The 19,385-nt window shown below is 48.1% G+C and overlaps 1 protein-coding gene across 6 annotated transcripts in view; it reads right to left on the bottom strand.

Moving 5' to 3' along the window:
* Nucleotides 1-665: 665 nt before the first annotated feature.
* Nucleotides 666-19,385, bottom strand: part of C2CD2L (C2CD2 like) — a 47,160-nt gene continuing 28,440 nt past the window's right edge. For 4 of the 6 annotated variants that reach the window (XM_077839801.1, XM_077839800.1, XM_077839798.1 and 1 more), the window contains 9 exons: nucleotides 19,130-19,244; nucleotides 18,796-18,919; nucleotides 18,278-18,342; nucleotides 17,487-17,614; nucleotides 16,643-16,814; nucleotides 15,238-15,339; nucleotides 9,937-10,070; nucleotides 8,885-9,167; nucleotides 666-5,798 (listed from right to left, as the gene is read on the bottom strand). In XM_077839801.1, coding sequence (XP_077695927.1) covers nucleotides 5,575-5,798; nucleotides 8,885-9,167; nucleotides 9,937-10,070; nucleotides 15,238-15,339; nucleotides 16,643-16,814; nucleotides 17,487-17,614; nucleotides 18,278-18,342; nucleotides 18,796-18,919; nucleotides 19,130-19,244 — 1,347 coding nt within the window. In that variant the 3' untranslated portion in view covers nucleotides 666-5,574. The remainder of the gene's footprint in view (nucleotides 5,799-8,884; nucleotides 9,168-9,936; nucleotides 10,071-15,237; nucleotides 15,340-16,642; nucleotides 16,815-17,486; nucleotides 17,615-18,277; nucleotides 18,343-18,795; nucleotides 18,920-19,129; nucleotides 19,245-19,385) is intronic. The other 2 variants (XM_077839796.1, XM_077839799.1) reach the window with 2 other exon arrangements.

Genomic DNA, 19,385 nt, shown 5'->3' with positions numbered 1-19,385 from the left:
TTAAATATATTTTAAAAAGTGTTTTTAATTTATAAGGGGGGGGGGTGTTGCCCTCAAAGGCTTGCTGTGTGAAAGGGGTCACCAGTAAAAAAGTTTGAGCGCCATGGTATTAGTGGAATCAAGGACACAATGTATCCTATATAGACTTGATACAGGATATGGGACACTTCATTAGAAATAAGACATGTCTCAGTATAGGCTACATCCTATTTCAAGCAGAATTAAGTTTCCATACAGGGAGGTCTAATGAGTTGCATCACGTAACAGGTTAAAATGTCTACTAAAGCTGTTGCAGAGGCAGGTGGAAAGGAGGAGCCAACAGCACAAGGTATACAGCAGAGAAAGTAAAGAAGGAACAGAGCTAACTATTTCACGGAGGCAACTAATGCTGCTGGAGTGTTACATCACCCACACCACAAACTTGTATGGGTGCATTCCCCCCCACCACTTGCTTCTCTGAAAAGTGGTATATTGCAGAAGAGATAGACTGATAGGACTAGTCTAGTCACACAGCAACTGCTGAAGGCTTCATCTCTCATTAACTATTATTCCAGTACTACAGTATATTGCAAATTCCATAAGCTGTTAAGTTTAACAATTGGGGTTGTTTGTTTTTTGATTTCTGGCTATTCAAACCTTTTCAACAAACTCCAAGACATGTGAGGTGAGGATACAAGATACTGTTTATAACTCCCATTTAGTTTAATAAGTTAACAAGTTCAGGCCATTACACAGCAATGGAACTCTTCTTAAACATTTACAAAGGTGCAGAATTTCATTAGTTTAATCTTTAAATAAATCATTGTACTTGACTCTCTTAAATAGCTAAACAGTTCCTATTTTTCTTTGCATTGAAATCTGGGGTTAAAATAATCCACCCACAAAGAAGGCATCAAAGTACAAAAGAGCACAAATGTGGGGCACTAGCTCAGGCTCAGTGTGGGTGTTTGCTCCAGAACCTGTACAAGTGAGCAAAGCAAGCAGATACCTGTGAAAGGAGTCCTGGGTTGAGGGGCACTCATGTAAAGGGAGCTACAATATCACAGGGGACACACCAGCTTTTTATTTTATTTTTAAATCAGGGGTTTCACTGAATCTCTGCTACCAAGGATAGGACACTTTCACTGTATATTTGTTATGTACAGGAAGGGAAGAAAAAAAACAGCTGAAAGGAACAAATAAGGTCTAAGTTACAGCTGCTGTCCCATCTGGGATCAGATTGGCTTACTAGTTGCCCACAAGCCCACAGCTCTATGGATTTGAAATCTAACCCAAAGAAAGATGTTTTCACAGGAAACAAGTCCCTAAGTAATGATTAACTCAGAGGAAATAGAAGAAAACCTCCATATATATACACGCACACACACACACGAATATGCTGTATATATGTACATGCATAGTCTAAAGAAGTAATTAACTTAGCTGAATAAAGAGTGAACAATTTGCCGAGGTTTGTATAAAACTTTTCACTATCCACATCTTCACCACACTTATTTGTCCCATTCTCTGCCTGGATGTAGTCCCCTTCCATTACCTCTACTCATCTGACTGTGAATTCAACAGATATTTGTAAGCAGCACAGTTTTCTCCCTCTCTCTCTCTCTCTCTTTTTTAAACATACCACATTACAAGAAATGCCTATGGGAATGGGGAGGATTGCCAGTATGGAACACCACAAAGTCTGTAAAGGGCAGTAATCAGACCTACTGATTATACCTCTCCTTTTCAATCAGTTCATATCATAGCCCCCCCCCCCAGAACTTGGTTCCATTAACATGCAGCTTTTTGAAATAGCCTTCGAAAGAGAGATCTCCATAACACAGCCTGTTGTATTTAAGCCTGTATGTGTGTGTCCCTTAACATTTAAAGCTGCACAGCATTCCTTATCTATGCCTGCAGTTTCTATTGACATGAGATGGGACTGCCTGTAGACTGAGGACAGAAAATGGACTTTAAATTTTTCATCTGTAGGCTTAAAAACAGCCCTGCCAGCCAATTAGAAAAGGATATTCAAATTAAAAGCTATTTTTAAAATGTATTTCATTTGCTGTGTGTTATTATCATCACATTAGACACTGACATTCATTTGCATTGTGTATTTTTTTGCACTAGTTTCAGGCTAGACAATAACACTGCAGTTTCATTTTGTTTAGAATCACTTTCACTTTTTGGTTCTCAAATGGCCAGCAGAAAGTTGCACTGTATGCACAGCAGATGTGCCAAAAGAGTACAATTCTTCCAAAAGAAAAAAAGCAAACCCTAAAACGTTACATTCAGTTTTCCTCCCACACACATCAAAACACTGATATCTGGTAAAGAACCAGTTTTTATTAAATGTAAGTGTTTGACCCCAGTGACCCTTTAAGGAGATGCTCTGCAGCTTTAATCTAAAAAGTGCAAAATAATCTTCATCCTTGTGGATCCTGGTGGTTATACCACAATTACTGTGATAGCACCAAGATGAGCAGTCAAGTGGTTGAGGGAATAAACAATCCATTGAGGGTACTGCAGCCTCTGTGAAAGATAGTTTACACAGCAAACATTTCAAAGCAATAAGTACAAGTAGAGAAAGAAGAAGTTAGATCTTTTAAGACTTAAGGATCAGTTTTGAAAATAAAATCCTGTAGGACCTGCTTCTTAAACGCATCAAATTCTAGAAGTGTTTGGATGCTAAAGACGTACATGGCCTCTTTCACCTGTAAGTATGCTAAAAGTAGATCAGTTACTTGACCTAATCCCACCTAATTGTGAGGCTGAAGCATCACCATTCCTCATATATCAAGTAACCAGAAGTACACAAAAGGCATGGGCAAAAGTCCCACAATCTATGGCTCATGCATGGTAGCAGCTATACATGAAAAATTACTGAGTACAAATGTGAAGATGCAGAAAGGAGCAGAATGTGTCATTTAACCAAGACCATAAAACGGAGCAACCCTGCTCTAAGAATATGATCACCCAATTATCAGATACTTTAAATAAAAGTTCATAAGAAAGTAAAGACGAGACTCCTAGTTTAACCCTACTAAGGAGACATCCACCATGCCCTGGAGCCATCTGCAAGGGACTGTCTGGGTGTACTGAAGTGTCTGGATTTTTACATTTGAAGAAGTATATAATGAGCTGCACTGGCATTTTCACAGCCAGGTACTCTCCAGCAGAGACAGCCCATTCCACTTGTTGTTTAAGAAGAATTTAAGCTCAAATCAAACTTATGAAACAGTTAAGTTGCAGCTCAGAAGTTGCTTGTTTCTGTTATTCAAAGTCATGTTCAGCTCATAGTTTATGTTCAGTCTAACCTCAAACATGGGTATTTTACTATCTTCAGCCTTCCAGGGAAGCTGCTATAGCATCCCTGGAAGGGTTTCACAGGTAGCTACTGGAGAAATATTGATGTTGTCTGACCTCAGAACGTTAACCACTTTTAGTCTCAAACTACCTCCCAAAAGTTGAGAGAAATAAAAACAAACAAAACTAAGAATGAGGCAGGTGGAGGATTTCCAGTCAGGAAAGCCTACAGCTTTGAGACCACAGAGGAAGGTGAGCTGTGACAGAAAAGTGGGTTATACGTCTTTCTAGGAGTCCTCCAAAACTGCCAACATGCCCCAACTGAGATCTTGGCACAGTCTCCATCAAGGAGCTCATGTTTCAGTGACAGACAGCAGGTGCTGTGGGCCGATAATGTGTGGGAAGGAGTGGCATAAGCATGATGGTTTCTCAGCAAGGAAGGAAAAGGGAGAAAAATAGAAAGGATGTTGAGACTGAACAGACTGTTCAGGACCAAAAGCTGGGGAAAGAGGAGGCTACTGGTCAGCCAACTGGACCAGTTGTTTTATACTGTGCACACCCTAGTCTAGCTGAGGTGAGCGGGACAATGCTAAGGAGCACCTCTAACTTAGGTGCCCCACTCATTAGCTTTCAAATCATAGCTGTGTACTCTGGATCCTACCCAGAACCTAGTGCTGCCCTGAGCCCAGAAACATGAATAGTTCCTGGCCCTAAACTCTTCACAGTTATATACTGCTAACCCCCTCCTAGTCTTTTGATGTGCCCCACGATCACTGTTCAAGGATTTTCCTATAGACGGGACTTCATCTGTAATTTTTACAAAACTTAATTGTCGTCCTCCTGCAATCATCCAGGAGTAATTTTTTCCACATACAAGCTCCCCCCCCCCCTCCTTTTTTTAAATGAAAAGTAAATTCTGAAACTTCTAACCCCTGCCACATTCAGGGCAAAGCGTCTGCCTGTCTACTTGATTCTCTTCCATGCAATGAAGCTGAAGACCTCTGCATTTCTTAGCATCATTTCCTCTGCCAATACAAGACAAATTGAGGACATTCATACTACTTGAAAGAAAGATACGTAGTCAGAATCAGATTTGCAGGAGGAGTCGTCGTCAGTGCCATCAGGAGCCACTAGGGAAAGATCCATTTTAACAAGTCAAATCTTTTCTGTGGAGGACTTTACCTTTATTCTTTCGACTAAAGAATGAGGCATGTGGGCCACTAAAATAAACTTCAAGCTACATAGCAAACACTCCTCCAGCACAAATCTATCCCTCATTTTCTGAGCATCATGTTTGTCTTCAGAGTAGAGCACCCATGGACCACAACAGCTGTGCACAGAGCAAGGACCTTCCATTCTACAAGACCAAATAACATCTGCTCCTCCAGTGTCCCCAGCCATCTCTGTAGGAAAAGGAGACCATATGTACAAAAACTAGCTGCTGGTCCAGACAGCTAAATGTGGTGGATACCACATTTGGGGGAGCTACATCTATAGATCAGTTCATCTTTCTATAACACCCTGGCAATAGAGGGAGCCTCATGGCTGGCTAGCAGCTGCTGCAGTAGTGATAATAAGATGACTTTTGCAAGGACCCAGTTGTCTTGCAGAGTCTCACCTAGTGTTCCCTTCTTCTGGTAAGTCCTTTCCCTTAAAAGAAAAATCCCCAACATTCTCTACAAAACAGGGGGGCACTGTTCAAATAGCGTAACTAGTTTATGGAGTTACTCTTTCCCCTACAGCGAACGGGTATCACTCCTCAGTCAGACCATGAACTTTGCACCATGCAGAAGTACAGTGGAGGAGCCCTGATCTTCCATAGATTAACCCCTTTTCCCCAAAAAAGTTAATCAAGGGTTTCTTTTGTCACACAGTTAAAGATTTCAGGAACTAAGGAGTTAAGTCTTAACCCTGGAGCAGACACCTCGGAGACCCGTCCCCTTTCTAAGAGGTCATTTGGAGAAGTCAAAGGTGCAAGGCAATCAGGAGGACATGGAGTCATTCCACCAGTGCCTGGAGCAGTCAGAATGACTGCTTAGCAAGCTATCAGGGCTTCTGCAAGCACAAATGGGTCATGATATCCGGAAGAGGCAGAAACAGGGTGGCTAATCAACCTAAGTTTTGGGTTCATAACTCCCTTACCTCCTCAACCAATATAAAGGACCAGGGGAGGTGAAGTATCCACCTCAACTGAAGGAGGAAGGAGTTGGATTGTAGTTCGCAGATACCTGGGGTGGGAAAGACACAGAGACAAAGGGGGCTTCAATGCAATCTTTCATCCCACCCTTAGTTCTCGCCCATTGATGTTGTGCTGCCGTTGGCCTTGGGTTTTGATTTAGACGTAAAGGAGAAGCGCTTGATGAGGCGCCGGGAGAAGCTGCTGGCTTTCTTCCTGGTGGCAGAGCTGGTGCTGGCATTGGACAGGTCATCATGCGACTGGCTCAGGCCTGCTTCCTTCTGCTTGTTCTTCCTCCGGAAGATGAGCTTGGTGCCGCTCCGGAGAAAGCTGACTGGAGAAAGAGACAAAATGAAGAGGAAGACAGACATAACGATGCCCTGTCTCTTTAAGGCACTCACTCACTGGGAAGGCTGGTTCATACCTCAGACCCAACAGCTCTCTCCTGTTCCATGTCCTCAGCCAGGCTGTCCCCTCTCCCCTTCTCTGAGGAGATAGGGTACGGGGGTGGAGGGGACACCCTGACATCAGCACCGCCCTCACCTCCCGCTCTGCACAGCCAGCAGGAGGGTCCCAAGAGCAGCAGCAGGAGCAATATGGTGAGGGGCACTTGAACACACATCGCCAGATGTGCACGGCTGTGCTAATCAAGTGCATGGCCTCTAATCACTCCTGGACGGCCACCCAACCGCGCAGCCTAAAGGGAACACAAGTTGTGACCCCTCATGGGGTCATGAGGTTATTCTGTGGGGGTTGCGAGCTGTCAGCCTCCACCTCCAAACCCCACTTTGCTTCCAGCATTTATAATATAGTGTTAAATATATATAAAAAAAGTGTTTTTAATTTATAAGTAGGGGGGTCACTCATAGGCTTGCTGTGTGAAAGGAGTCACCAACATAGGCGCTGGAGCACTCATGGGGAAAAATTGGTGGGTGCTCTGCACCCACCGGCAGCTCCCCACCTGGTCCCAGCTCACCTCTGCCTCCACTCTGCCTCCTCCCCTGAGAGCGCCGCTGGGTCCTGCTTCTCACCCCTCCCTCCCAGCACTTGTGCCGCGAAACAGCTGTTTCGCATGGCAAGCCTAGGAGGGAGAGGGGGAGGAGGAACACGGCTCACTTGGGGGAGAAGGTGGCGGGGCCGGGGTGGGGATTTGGGGAGGGATCCAATAGAGGCAGGGAGGGGCGGAGTTGGGGAGGGGCTGGAGCCAGGGCTTGAGCACCCACTGGCGCTGACAAAAGTTGGCGCCTATGGTCACCAATTCAAAGGTTTGAGAACCACTGCTCTAGAGGCTGCTGCTCCTTTCTCTGCTGGAGACCGTCTGACTTGGGTATCACTACATCAGTTACATTCAGTTCACATTTTCAAGTTTTTCTTAACAACCACAAGGGCTAGAAACAGCTTTCATTTAAAAATGAAATGCATCAAAATCTCATGATAGACCACAGGCCCTCGGTATGTGTCGATTGTGCTTATACCTTAATCCAGTTCCAAGGTTGTTTTCAAACCTAATTTAATTTAAAGGGGAATCAGGCCCAAGAGGACCAGCAGAGTACATGTGATTGTACTGTATTTTGACCATCCATACAATAGACTTTGAGCGGCATCTCAAGTGGGTAGAACTTGCCTTGTGTCTGCAGCCTGGGAGAGTACCACCACTTGGTTTCCAGTCTGAGCTCTGGGGATACAATAGCCCAGGGGTTCTCAACTTTTTTCTCTCTGGCCCCCTCCCAACATGCTATAAAAACTCCACAGCCCACCTGTGCCACAACAACAATTTTTTTGCATATAAAAGCCAGGGCCAGCATTAGAGGTAGCAAGTAGAGCAGTTGCCCAGGGCCACACACCACAGGGGGCTCCCGCAAAGCTAAGTTGCTCAGGCTTCATCTTCAGCCCAAGGTGGCAGTGTTCAGGGCCTCTGGCTTCAGCCCCATGCGGTGGGGCTTCGGCTTTCTGCCCTGGGCTCCAGAAAGTCTAACATAGGCCCTGCTTGGTGGATGCCCTGAAACCTTCTCGCGGCCTTCCAGGGGGCCCCGAACCCCTGGTTGAGAATCTTTCCACTAGCCTACCTCCGAGCAAGGGGGAGTGGGCAAGAGATCAGCTCAATGATTTAGCACGCCATTTCTTCCTTATCTTTTTCACCCTTCTGTCTCCATTTCCCTATTGGTGATCACTGAAGCTAGCTCTTTGCTAGTGACCACAATGCAATCCTGCACCTTTATCTCTCAGGCTCATCGATATGGGGGCAAGAGTCTCTCCTAATAAAAAAAAAAAAACCAAAAAAACTTTTCCATGGTTCATATTTTGCTGAATTTCAGCTCATTAGTTTTACATACATGACAATGGGTCTCGGGAAGTTAGGGATGAGTTCAGGACCATTTTCTTACGTTTAAACTGGGGCTCCAGCGCAATTTTCCTGCCTCATTTGCAGGCCACCAATCAATATTTAGCCTAGGCAGAAGTGTTTGGTTCTTTTACCTTAACTACAGCAGAACCTCCATCCCATAATTCACACACATACACCTAACACCAGCTCCAACTCTCATCAAAGCTTGAAAAGACACTATAGCAGGGGTGGCCAACCTGAGCCTGAGAAGGAGCCAGAATTTACAAATGTACATTGCCAAAGAGCCACAGTAATGTGTCAGCAGCTTCCCCATCAGCTCCCCCACCCCAGTCCCAGCACCTCCTGCCCACCGGCAGCCCAGCTGATGAATGCCTCCCCACACCTCCTGATCAGCTGTTTGGTGGCATGCAGGAGGTTTGGAGGAGCGAGGGCACGGCAGGCTCAGGGGAGGGGGCAGGAAGGGGTGGAGTGGGGGTAGGGCCTGTGGCAGAGCCAGGGCTTGAGCAGTGAGCACCCCCTGGCACACTGGAATGTTGGCACCTGTAGCTCCAGCCCCAGAGTTGGTGCCTATACAAGGAGCCGCATATTAACTTCTGAAGAGCCGCATGTGGCTCCAGAGCCACAGGTTAGCCACCCCTGCGCTATAGCAAGGTCCCCCATGAGAGAGTCATTGTAACTTATGAGCTATACCTGCAGAATACTTACTAGTGAGTTAGTCTTAAAAATTACACTATACTTTTCTGGTGTTTTGTAATATATCCTGCTCACTTACTCAGTTGAGTAATTAGCAAGATCTCCTAGCTAGCAGCGTGAATTACACAGTTCACCTTGATTTGTTCACAAGAAGTGACTGCCTTAAAAAAAAACCCCAAAACCCTTATGGAAGTAGCCACAACTACTCATTCAGAACATTTCCCTCCCGCTCCCCATTACAAAAGCAGTAACACAGAACACGAGTGAAATTGATGTGACCCACATGTCGGACGCTAGAAGAAGGATGTTGCACTGCCAAAGTGTGAGACTATCATGTCATCCCCCTGGCCCTGCTGTGCTGAATATTGCTCACTCAGCCTCACCTTTATGATCTTTTAAGCTCCTGGTTTCGAGGGCTCCTGTGGAGCCAGTTTCAGATTCCACGTCCTCCACTGAAGGTCTCTCAGAGATGTCTGATCGTGTTGTCTCATCCAGCTCCTGACTAGCTCTCTGTCCTGAGAATGATGCTTCTAGCAGCTGAGATGGCTCAGTGGAGCTCTGGGGGTGGTCACACATGCCTGCCATTATGGAATATCCATGCATGGTGGCCTCCATAGATGCAGCATAACCAAGAGAAAGTGCCATTTCATCTTGGGCAATTGGTACCTGGAGGGGATGCAAAGGTCAAAACAGACAGAAGTTGAGAGTTAAAGTTCACAAATTACCTTTGTCTCCATTGGGCCATCTCCTCCCCTCCTTAAAAATAAAGAGCCCAAGCCATTCTTACTAATTCTCCCATCTAGGAGGAAAATTAGCTTCTCGGGCCTGGATGGAGAGGAGAAGCTACAGAGTTCTATTTCAAAACACTAAACTGCCCCATGAGAGGAACATCAGGTGGGACTCTGAGGCTCAGGACGGATGGGCTTTGCGCATGTTCTCAAGCACTGTGAAACCCCATGTTTTGATGCTCAAGCCTTCAAGTTCTGTTTCCTCAGAGGAGCCAATGCCCTAGTGTACTGCTAGGAGAACGTATGTTTGTATAGTTGCCATTATTTGGCGAGAGATATTTGAAGTGTGTGGATCTCATAACACAGCATGGTTCTCCTCCTCCTCCAGCCAAAGACATCTGATGAAATCCCATTCCCCCTCTCTAAATCCCACATGAAGATTCAACTGGACACTGCATCATCTTCACTAACTTCCTATCCTACTGCTGTGACCTATTGAACCCCCAAAGACAGGTGCATTTCAGTGATGGCAATGTGCTTTGAGATCCTTTGTGGAGTGATACTACATGATTGCAGGTCATTATTCAGCACAAACAGATTCCTTTGTATAGGAGATCCCCTGCAGGACCAAGCATCATGACACCCATACCCCTATTAACAACCCTCAGTACACAACTTCAGGGGAGAGGTCCCAGATCACCAGTTACCTTGGAAACTCCCGAGATGATAAGTGTGCTGCGTTTTGTCGGGGTCTTCTTGGCAGATTTGTTATTCGTTTCAGTCAACTGCCTGATTGCTGTCTCGGCCACAGGATCCAAGCCATTGGACATGTGACTGTCCCCTGAACACAAAAGAGGAAACAACCCCCGGACATGATGGCAGCACTCCTGAGCACAGATAAGTCACCTCCAGACTGAGATGCATTACCAGTGGACCAAGTGAGTGAGTGAGAGTGAATGTGAGTGAGTGTGTGAAACAGGCCCAAGAAAAGAAGTTACCACAGCCTTTCCTGAATGACCTGCATGATGCTGGAGAAGGAAGTCTTGGAAGAGTAGATAGCTGAACTAAAAAACTTAAAAATTCAGAGTTCCAGCCACTCATGGGCATTGAAGTTCCCCTAGAACTTTTTATAAATTATTAGGAGTTTGGTTGCTTGAGTCCTGGCACAAACTACTGACTCTGACAATTGCACTTTGCCTCCTTAAATCCACCATGCAGTTTCAAATGGATATGAGATTCTGCTTCACCTCCTGTCCTAAACTGTCGTGAAGATTTGTTTTATACTATTAAACAGCTGGTGTGTTTTATCTCAGAGATAAGAAGCAATCCATGTGTATAAAACCCATGAAGCACTTTGGGATGAGATGCCTTACAGACATACAAGATTGATGAGACAGTGTTTGGAAGGAAATTAGGGAGTGTAGTAGAAATAGAGCCTGAGACATGAGGCCTGTATGAGGGGCTTGCTGTAAGGTCTAAAAAACAAACAGTTACCTACCTATCGTAACTTTGGACCTGCGAGATGTGTTGCTCATGTTCATTCCCAGTAGGTGTGTGCGCGCCGTGTGCATGGTCACTGGAAGGTTTTTCTCCTAGCGGTGCCCGTCAGGTCAGCTGTGGAGCCCCCTGGAGTGTCACCATTGTGGCAGTGAATATAAGTCCCTGATAACCCGCCACCTCTTCAGTTCTTTCTTGCCAGCAAAGGGGAGGCAAGTGGATCTTGGAATGGACATGTTCTTAGAGAAAATTCTTAGGAACCGGTGACTGTCTCGCCGAGCCTTGGCCCTGGGTAATGGAGGACTGCGGAAGCCTTCTCCTGTTACTCCTACCCCGCCTCTTGTTATAGTCTTTCCTCGGCTGAGAGGGGCAGAGGCTTGAAATGCTTCCTTTGTGGGGCTGGCCTATGAAACCCCAAGGACTTTAAAGTTCCTCTAGAGCAGGGGTGGGCAAACTACGTCCCCTGGGATGGATCCGGCCCGCCAGCCATTTTAAGCCGGTTCTTGAGCTCCCTCTGGGGAGTGGGGTCTGGGGCTTGCCCCCCTCTGGTGCTGTGGCACTCCAGCTGGGGAGCAGAGTCAGGGGCTGTTCCACGTGGCTCCCAGAAGCACCTGCATTGGCCCTGCTCCGCTGCTCCAGCTAGGAAGGAGGGTCAGGGGCCGCTCCACGCAGCTTCCAGAAGCGGCGGCATGGCCCCGCTCCAGCTCCTACGCGTAGGGGCAGCTAGGGGCTCCGCTCTGCACGCTGCCGCCGTTCACACAGCTCCCATTGGCCGGGAACTGTGGCCAACTGGAGCTGCAGGGGTGGCGCCTGAAGACAGTGCAGTGCACAGCGGTTTTGCATAGGAGTCGGAGTGGGGACACCGCAGCTGCTTCTGGGAGCTGCTCGAAGTAAGCATGGCCTGGAGCCTGCACCCCCCATAGCCTCTCCCCGTGCCCCAAACCCCTACCCCAAATCCTGCCCTCCAAACTCCTTGATCCTAGCCCGGAGCACCCTCCTGCACCCCAAACCCCTCATCCTTAGCCCCACCCCAGAGAGACTGCACCCCTAGCAGGAGCCCTCATCCCTCCTCTCCCCTCCCCCACCCACACCGTACTCCTCCGCCCGGAGCCCCTTTCCACACCCTGAACTCCTCATTGCTGGCCCCACGCCAGAGCCCTCACCCACCCCCCACCGCACCCAAACCCCAATTTGTGAGCGTTCATGGCCCGCAATACAATTTCTATTTCCAGATGTGGCCCTCGGGCCAAAATGTTTGCCCACCCCTGCTCTAGAGTCCTTGTGTCTATGGAGCTTAGAGTCTGTCTGCTCAGTGAAGAGACCCACACCATCAAAGGACAGGTCCTGTATAGTCTGTAGGACCTCCAGGGGGAGGCCCGAGACTTGTAGCCACGAGCTGCACCACATGACAATGGCTATGGACATTGTACAGGTGGCCGTGTCTGCTGAATTTAATGCAGCCTGCAAGGAAGTCCTTGCCTTCCTCCAGGACCTCCCCAAAGTCAGATCGGGCGTCAGATGAAAGTAGCTCCTTAAACTTGGACAGGGAGTTCCAAGCCAACTCCTTCTGCCCCTGCCCGTGGAGGCCTGGGGCCCCAGGCTGCTCTGCTCCCCTGGCTCCCAGGCATGGGGGTGAGGGGAAACCGCCCCCCAAGAGTTAAAACTATAGCAGCTAAGAACCGCCTGTTCATTAGTTGTTTGAAGCTAGAGCCCCCCGGTGGAATAGACCTTATGGCCAAAGAGATCCAGCTTCTTTGCCTCTTTAGGCTTTGGAGTGGGGCCCTGGCGACCCTGCCTTTCCCTGGCATTGGCCACATCCACGACCAGTGTGCCCAGCTGAGGGTGGGTAAAAAGGTACTTGTACCCTTTAGGGGGTACAAAGTACTTCCTCTTCACCCCTTTAGCTGTGGGAGGAATGGAAACAGGAGTGTGCAAGAGGGTCTTGGTAGTATTGTGGATAGTCTTGATCAATGGCAAGGCCACCCTGGAAGGACCTTCTGGCATCAGAATGTCTGCCATAAGGTCCATTTCTTCTGACGCCTCCTCCGCTTGCAGGTCAAGATTTTGGGTTACTCTTCTGAGCAGCTCCTGATGGGCTCTATTGGCCAAAGCCGGTAAGGAGGCAGAAGAGCCCGATACTGCCTTGTCCGGGAAGGAGGATGAAGAAGCCCTCATCGGCATGGGATCCTCCTAACCTTCCAACTCTCAGAGGTACTCCTGTGCAGGTATTTAATGCGCAGTGGCAGATGCGATTCCGGACGCAAACTTGGTGCCAAATTTGGTGCTGGGCCGGGCGCTGGTCTCGGAACGCCTTGCAGGCTCCCTCACCATGGTGGCAGATGGAGGTCCGTCTGTCCGAGACAATCGAAAGGGACCTGGAGCTTGGCCCCTGGGCTTGATGATACACCCATGAGGTCCAGAATGGCCACTGAGTGGGTGCCTGCCACTGTGGTGGCCAGGGCATCATCGGAAGTTGCCGCATCTCGTTATGCCTGGAGCAACAAGACCGGTGCCAGCTGCATCTGGAAACATATGACTCCGGCTCAGAGTCTGATCTCAGGCTCCATGGCCGTGCCATGTGGGACAGTGCCAGTGATCGATGCTGAGGCAAGGATGACTGGCTCTGCTGGCGCCAGGGAGTGCTGGGTTGCCACCTCTACGAGGTTCCTGGCGGCCTCAAGTGCCTCAGGAGTGGACAGCATGTCCAACTCCCTGATTTGGCTCTCCCGTCCCAGAGAGTCCAACGGAAACAGACTCCATGGTTCCGCCTGGGTGGCCGGAGTCAATGGTACCGGCTGTCCCGAGCAGGAGCCGAGTGTCCCAACGTGGGATGCACTCTGCAGGCATCCTCGCGCTCCCTTGCTCAGATTGTCGGCAAGGGCCCCCTTTCGGCTCTTCTCTGCTTCTTATGCGGCACTGGCAAGTGAGATCGGTGCTGAGAATTTGCCAAACTTGTCTTCGGTGCCGGAGAGCGTCAGTACCACGGGTATCTGGACCGGTCCTCTTCACAACGAAGCACTGGGCTTGGATCCCAAAGCGGTCTGAGCCAGCTGGGGATGGAGAGCCGACTGCCTAAGTAGAAGTTTAAGTCTGAAGTCCCTCTCCTTCTCAGTCCCTGGGGGGAAGCTCCTGAAGATCTTCCACTTGTAGGCCTGGTGGGCTTCCCCCAAACACTTTAAGAAGGAGTTGTGAAGCTCTCTCCTGGGCATAGGCTTCTGGCAAGACCCGCAGGATCTGAAGCCTCGAGACTGAGGCATACCTCGGTCCCTGGAGGAGAGTAGGAAAATAGGGGATGGAGGGTAACCCCCAACAGAAACTTATCTATGAACTAATTATATAGTATACAAGAACAACTGTTTGCTAGGAGAACAGCTTGCCCAAGGCAAGAGAACAAAGCAGCTCCAACAATGACACTGGCGGTAAGAAGGAACTTAAGAGGCGGCAGAGACCTACATTCACCTCCATAGGAGTGCCGCTCCATAGGGCTCCAGAGTTGTTTTGACGGCTCCCACTAGGGGAAAAGCCTTCAGACTATGTGTGCGCGCCACGTGCACACACTACTTGTAACTGACATGAGCAATCACTTGAAGAAAACCAAGTTTGCAAGAGTCAAGCTATGAGCAGAAGTCAGGCGCTGTTACAAAACATGCCTATTTGCAAGTTCACAGAACCTGGCAGAAATAGGACTGGTATTTCAAAAAACCACAAGCACTTCTTGGCACTAAGTATTCATGTAAACATATTCTAGAAGGTTAGTGCCAGAACACCCTAATACCAAGATATGGTGGAAACACATTCCATGAAGATGGTACAGGGACACACTGGCCCTCTTAAAGGTAAGGTCAGGACGACAGCCGTGATGGACAGAGATGGTTTGATCTACCAACATGTACAAAGTAAAGGGTGGTAACTAACCACATCAGAAGGGTAATAGGTTTGTATCAGTGTATAAAGAGGGGGTCTTTGTCTGGCTGAGGAGAGGGAATGGCAAGTCCCAGTCCTGCCATTCACTGAGCTAGTCCATTGTAACGGGCATACATGCATTTGTGGTCCTGTAGAGTCTTTGGGATACTAGGACTGTGCTTCGACAACAATAAACCTGGCTGAACGTCTTTGCTACAGAACAGAGTCTGTGTCTTTTTGGGCAGTTCGATCGAGGTCTGCTGTGTCAGCTATCTGCACAGAGCTGGGACAGTATGCACTGAGAGCACACACACACAAAGCTAACAATTGAGAACAAGGAGTAGAGGGTTGGGTTTTTAACTAACCCATTCTTCCCCTTAGAGTGACTCAGGAAATTTGCTTCAATGATCACGAAGAATTCTAGGTTTGGAATGTAGAACCATATGAACATTCTAATCCAAGAGGCTCCTCCTGCAGCAGGGCCATGAGGATGAGCTGCATTTGGCCACTGCTGATGAGTTTCACCAACTCAATCCCCAGCTTTTCACTGTGAAGGAGGAGAGAGCGCCTTTGCTCCAGATTAGGATCTCAGTTTCCTGTGCACTTACAGCTGTTGCTGGGTGAGGCACTGCTGGGACAGCTGCTCTCTGAAAGCCTTGTTGTCGTCTTCTCTGTCACTTCCACTTTGGATGGGGACCTCGAGGGCGAATCTAGACTCAAAAAGGAAAGAGGCACAAAATTAAGAAGAGCCAGGCCTCAGCTGAGGTCACCTGCCTTTTGAGGAGGATGAAATTAACTCACCATTTCCCCATACAGACACAGGGAGGTGAACTCTTTGGGGGACTCCACTGGACCCCTTACATCCAGAAGGACTTGTTTACAAAACACACACTGAGAGGAGTGATCGCCATCAGAGATGGGGCAAATGTATTGTGTAGCAGCCCAGACACTAGACCTAGCATACCCAGATGGCTCAGTGGTTTGAGCATTAGCCTGCTAAACCCATGGTTATGAGTTTAATCCTTGAGGGGGCCATTTAAGGATCTGGGGCAAAAATTGGGGGATTGGTCCTGCTTTGAGCAGCGGGTTGGACTAGATGACTGCCCAAGGTCCCTTCCAACCCTGATATTCTATGATTCCCCACCCCATCCCAGGATATATATATATATATATATATATATATATATATATATATATATATATATATATATATATATATATATAAAAACAGTGACACCAGGGGAGCAAACTGCAAATCTCCTCTTCATCTGAAAAATGTGCCACAGCAGGGTGGAAGGGGATTTGGGTCTGTCAAATAATATGTAATGCTCTGTGCTGACAAATTAACATCCCAAAACACATGCGTTCAGTATTATCCCCATTTTATTGATAAGGAAATTGAAAGAGAGAGGGGGAAGTGATTTGACCAAAGTCATATCAAAAGCCAAAAACAGTCCACGGATTAAAACCCACATCTCCAGACTGTCTCTATTAAGCGTGGTTGAAGAGGCTTATCATTTTACATTTATCTCCCCACGGTTAGCAAAGTGCCAACAGCATCCTCCAAGGGTACAGCAAGATTCCCCAAGCGTCCCTAGCCTCCGTTTGCCAGAAGCTGGGAATAGGCGACTGGGGATGGATCACTTGATGATTACCCGTTCTGTTCATTTCCTGTGGAGCACCTGGCATTGGCTGCTGTCAGAAGACAGGATACTGGGCGAGATGGACCTTTGGTCTAACCCAGTATGGCCGTTCTTACGTTCTTAAGTAGCTCGTAGGAAGTGAAATAGCAATGGTAACACCACCATCTCCACTCGCAGTGCCGACAGTAACCCTTCTTCCCCGCTGCAAAAGGAGCGCATTGAAGGGATTGCTGGATCTGACTGCTACAAAATTTAGCTATGTACCACAGAGCTAGGCCTGACAAGGTAAGAGTTAACTTCATATTGCTAAAGCAGCCACCAGCAAAGTCTTAGACACCTGCCCCTGTATGAAGTCCTAATCAGTCCTTACCCAGCTTACAGTCCACCTTGGGCCTTGACTGGACGGTGGTGACAGTGGTCACAATGGTGCCATCAGGCATGATGGTACGGTCCATCTCGATTTTTTTGGTGGGCGTGATGCTGGTGCGCAGTGATGTGGCATACTGGGGATTCGGGGACAAAGGAGACTCGTGGTAGAGCAGCTTAAAAGAGAACAGGATGCAAATAAGTCACAGAGAGTCTACGTCTGGTGACACCCCAGGCGAGGTAAAGGCCTGACTTCCACTCAGAGCTCACATGGTAAGAGGATTAAGCGTGTGAGCTTGCAAAGAGCAGCAATCTATGACCCCAGAGCTTTAGGTTGCTCTTGGGTTACTAACTGAGAGGCACAGCCCACTATCCCTTTCCCACCCACACCGCCCTCCAGAAGTGGCATATTTTCCTTCATCCCCAGTCACACAAGCAGCTTACAGGCCTCGTCTTTTATCTGCTAAGCCTACAGTGTCGAAATCTGAGAGCGTGAGCCTGGATCCCATTGCTGTGCACTGAAGGCCCTAACATACATCACTATCAGTGAAGTGATAGCTGCATAAGCAGTTTCATCAGGCCAGGAAGACGTATGCCCCTTGTTATATCACACTATCCTCGAACCAGGAAGGCCAACCATCCGCCATCCATTACCACTCCTTCAGTCAGCTGTAGGGATGCTAGAGAGTAAGGGGGAAGACAGTACCATTCTTCACTCTAGAAGCTTCGTTTGCTGCCACTGTATCATTCCCAGATCCTGAATTCCAGTTCCCTGTGGAGTGGCCTGTCATCTAGACGACACTTCCCTGGCAGAACACTTCACAGCTCTTCATAGGTCATATGTTTACCTCCAGTGTAAGGGTAGCCGCAGGTGCGAGCAGCTGCCCAGCTCCTGGAGTCAGGGAATAGACCATCCTCCCAGATGGTTGTTTGCTGCAGGAGTCAAGTGAAACAGCAGTATGTCCCAGAAGCACATCTGTGAGAGGAAGAACAAACTCAGCCCAGACACTCCCCAAAAGCCCCTTTTTGCCTTTGGGGACTTAACTCCATGACCCCACGAGGCAGCCTCAGAGTTGCAGGAGGGTTCAGTGGGACTTTATGCTCGTACTTCACCACAAACCAATTGAGAGAGTCTCCTCGTCCTGTGAAAATAAGGTGGAGTTTTGCAAGTTCCTTCAAACTCAGGTCCTGCAACTAGTGCAACTGAACCGAAATCCAACTGCTCTCTGTAATGCTCATCTGGCATCGAGTAGCATACTCCCCTCCTCCTTTCAGCCAGATCATGCAATGGCTTGGTGGTTTCTAGGCATCAGAAGGGTGAAAAGGAAAGCCTCTGGCCCAAAATCTAAGTTTGAAGATGTCAAACCTGAGAACTATAGTAAGTGTTTTTCATTAAATCAGAAGTCCAGTCTGGGTGGGTATGTGAACATTCCCTGGGGAATTTGCAGCCCAAACACTGTGGCTTGCACTGAGACACTCAGTTTTCAATGTGTGGGTCTTGTGAACTGGCCAGCCTTTTTCCGAGGAGAAGATTTTCACTTGTAAAGATCTCAGGGGCTGTTGTAACACCAGGAATGACTCTCTTGAATCCTGTGATTTTGAGCCTTACTGGGTACTGTTTATGGCTGATCATACTCACTCTCCCCACCACTGCTCTTCTCCAGTACTCTCAGCTTCAACTCTTTACTTCGTGGCCCCAGCTCCCTGTCAAGACAGAAACAGGAGGATTGGTGCCCGGCACATGTCAAAAGACTTCCACCCAAGAACTCCTTTCCTCTGACTGACCCTATTCCTCACCCACCTGCACCTTTTCACAAGAATTTACCGCACCCTTTTTTTGGTGGGGGGTGATAGAAGAAAGCTCCTGCTCCAAATGTGAGGTGCACTTGCACAGCTGCAAAGAACATACGGGGAGGTGGAGCAGCAGTGCTACAAATCAGAAGTGAAATTATTATCTGGATTGGGGTGCACTAGAAAAACTACATGGGTACTCAGATGGGAACAGTAGGGATATGAACACTAACTTCTGCCAATACAAAGGAATTTACATCTAGGATAGTTGGCATCGGAAATATACCCATCCCTAATGTACCCCAGAGACCTGGCACACTGGCTGCAACCCTTCCTTAGCTGAAAAAGCAAACACCTGCTCCTTACAGCATGAGCTCCTCATTCCACTCCACTGCTGCTGCAGTGCTGGAAATGCTTGCTCTCGCTGGCTTTGTCCACTTCTGCTGCAGAGGACTGTCTAGCTCGGCTACACAGCATAGCTTCCCACCACCTGGGATAGAGAACACGGCTCAGGGGATATGGAAATGAGGATGAGAGGATCAGAGTTCTACAGAGTGAATTATTAGGATATTGCTCAGCATGCTGGCATCCCTCCAGCCCACACCCTGAAGACCATCAGAGCAAAGTGTCTTTTCATCCTCTGAAGTCAAACACACTTACACCCCCTCCCCCGAAGGTTGACTGGTTTCTCCCTTCTTACCTCCTTCCTCCTCACAGCTCAAGTTGAGCACCTGCATATGCCGGAGAAGCAACTTGGACACCGTCGGGGCCACTATATTAGATGGGGACTCTCGGGACAGTTTTTCACAGGACATCTGAGGAATAAAATAGGAGGTAGACAGATCAACGATGCCTAACTGAAACACCCCCACTAATCCCTTTCTCCAACCAACAGATTGGAGTAAAAGGACCACAGTAGGCCAGATGGGAACATTAAAAGAGAAGACATAGCTCAG

Source organism: Eretmochelys imbricata, chromosome 22 (assembly GCF_965152235.1).
Source record: "Eretmochelys imbricata isolate rEreImb1 chromosome 22, rEreImb1.hap1, whole genome shotgun sequence".
Taxonomy (NCBI): Eukaryota; Metazoa; Chordata; order Testudines; family Cheloniidae; genus Eretmochelys; species Eretmochelys imbricata.
The sequence above is the reverse complement of the archived record's forward strand: the minus strand, read 5'-3'. Positions and strand labels throughout refer to the sequence as shown.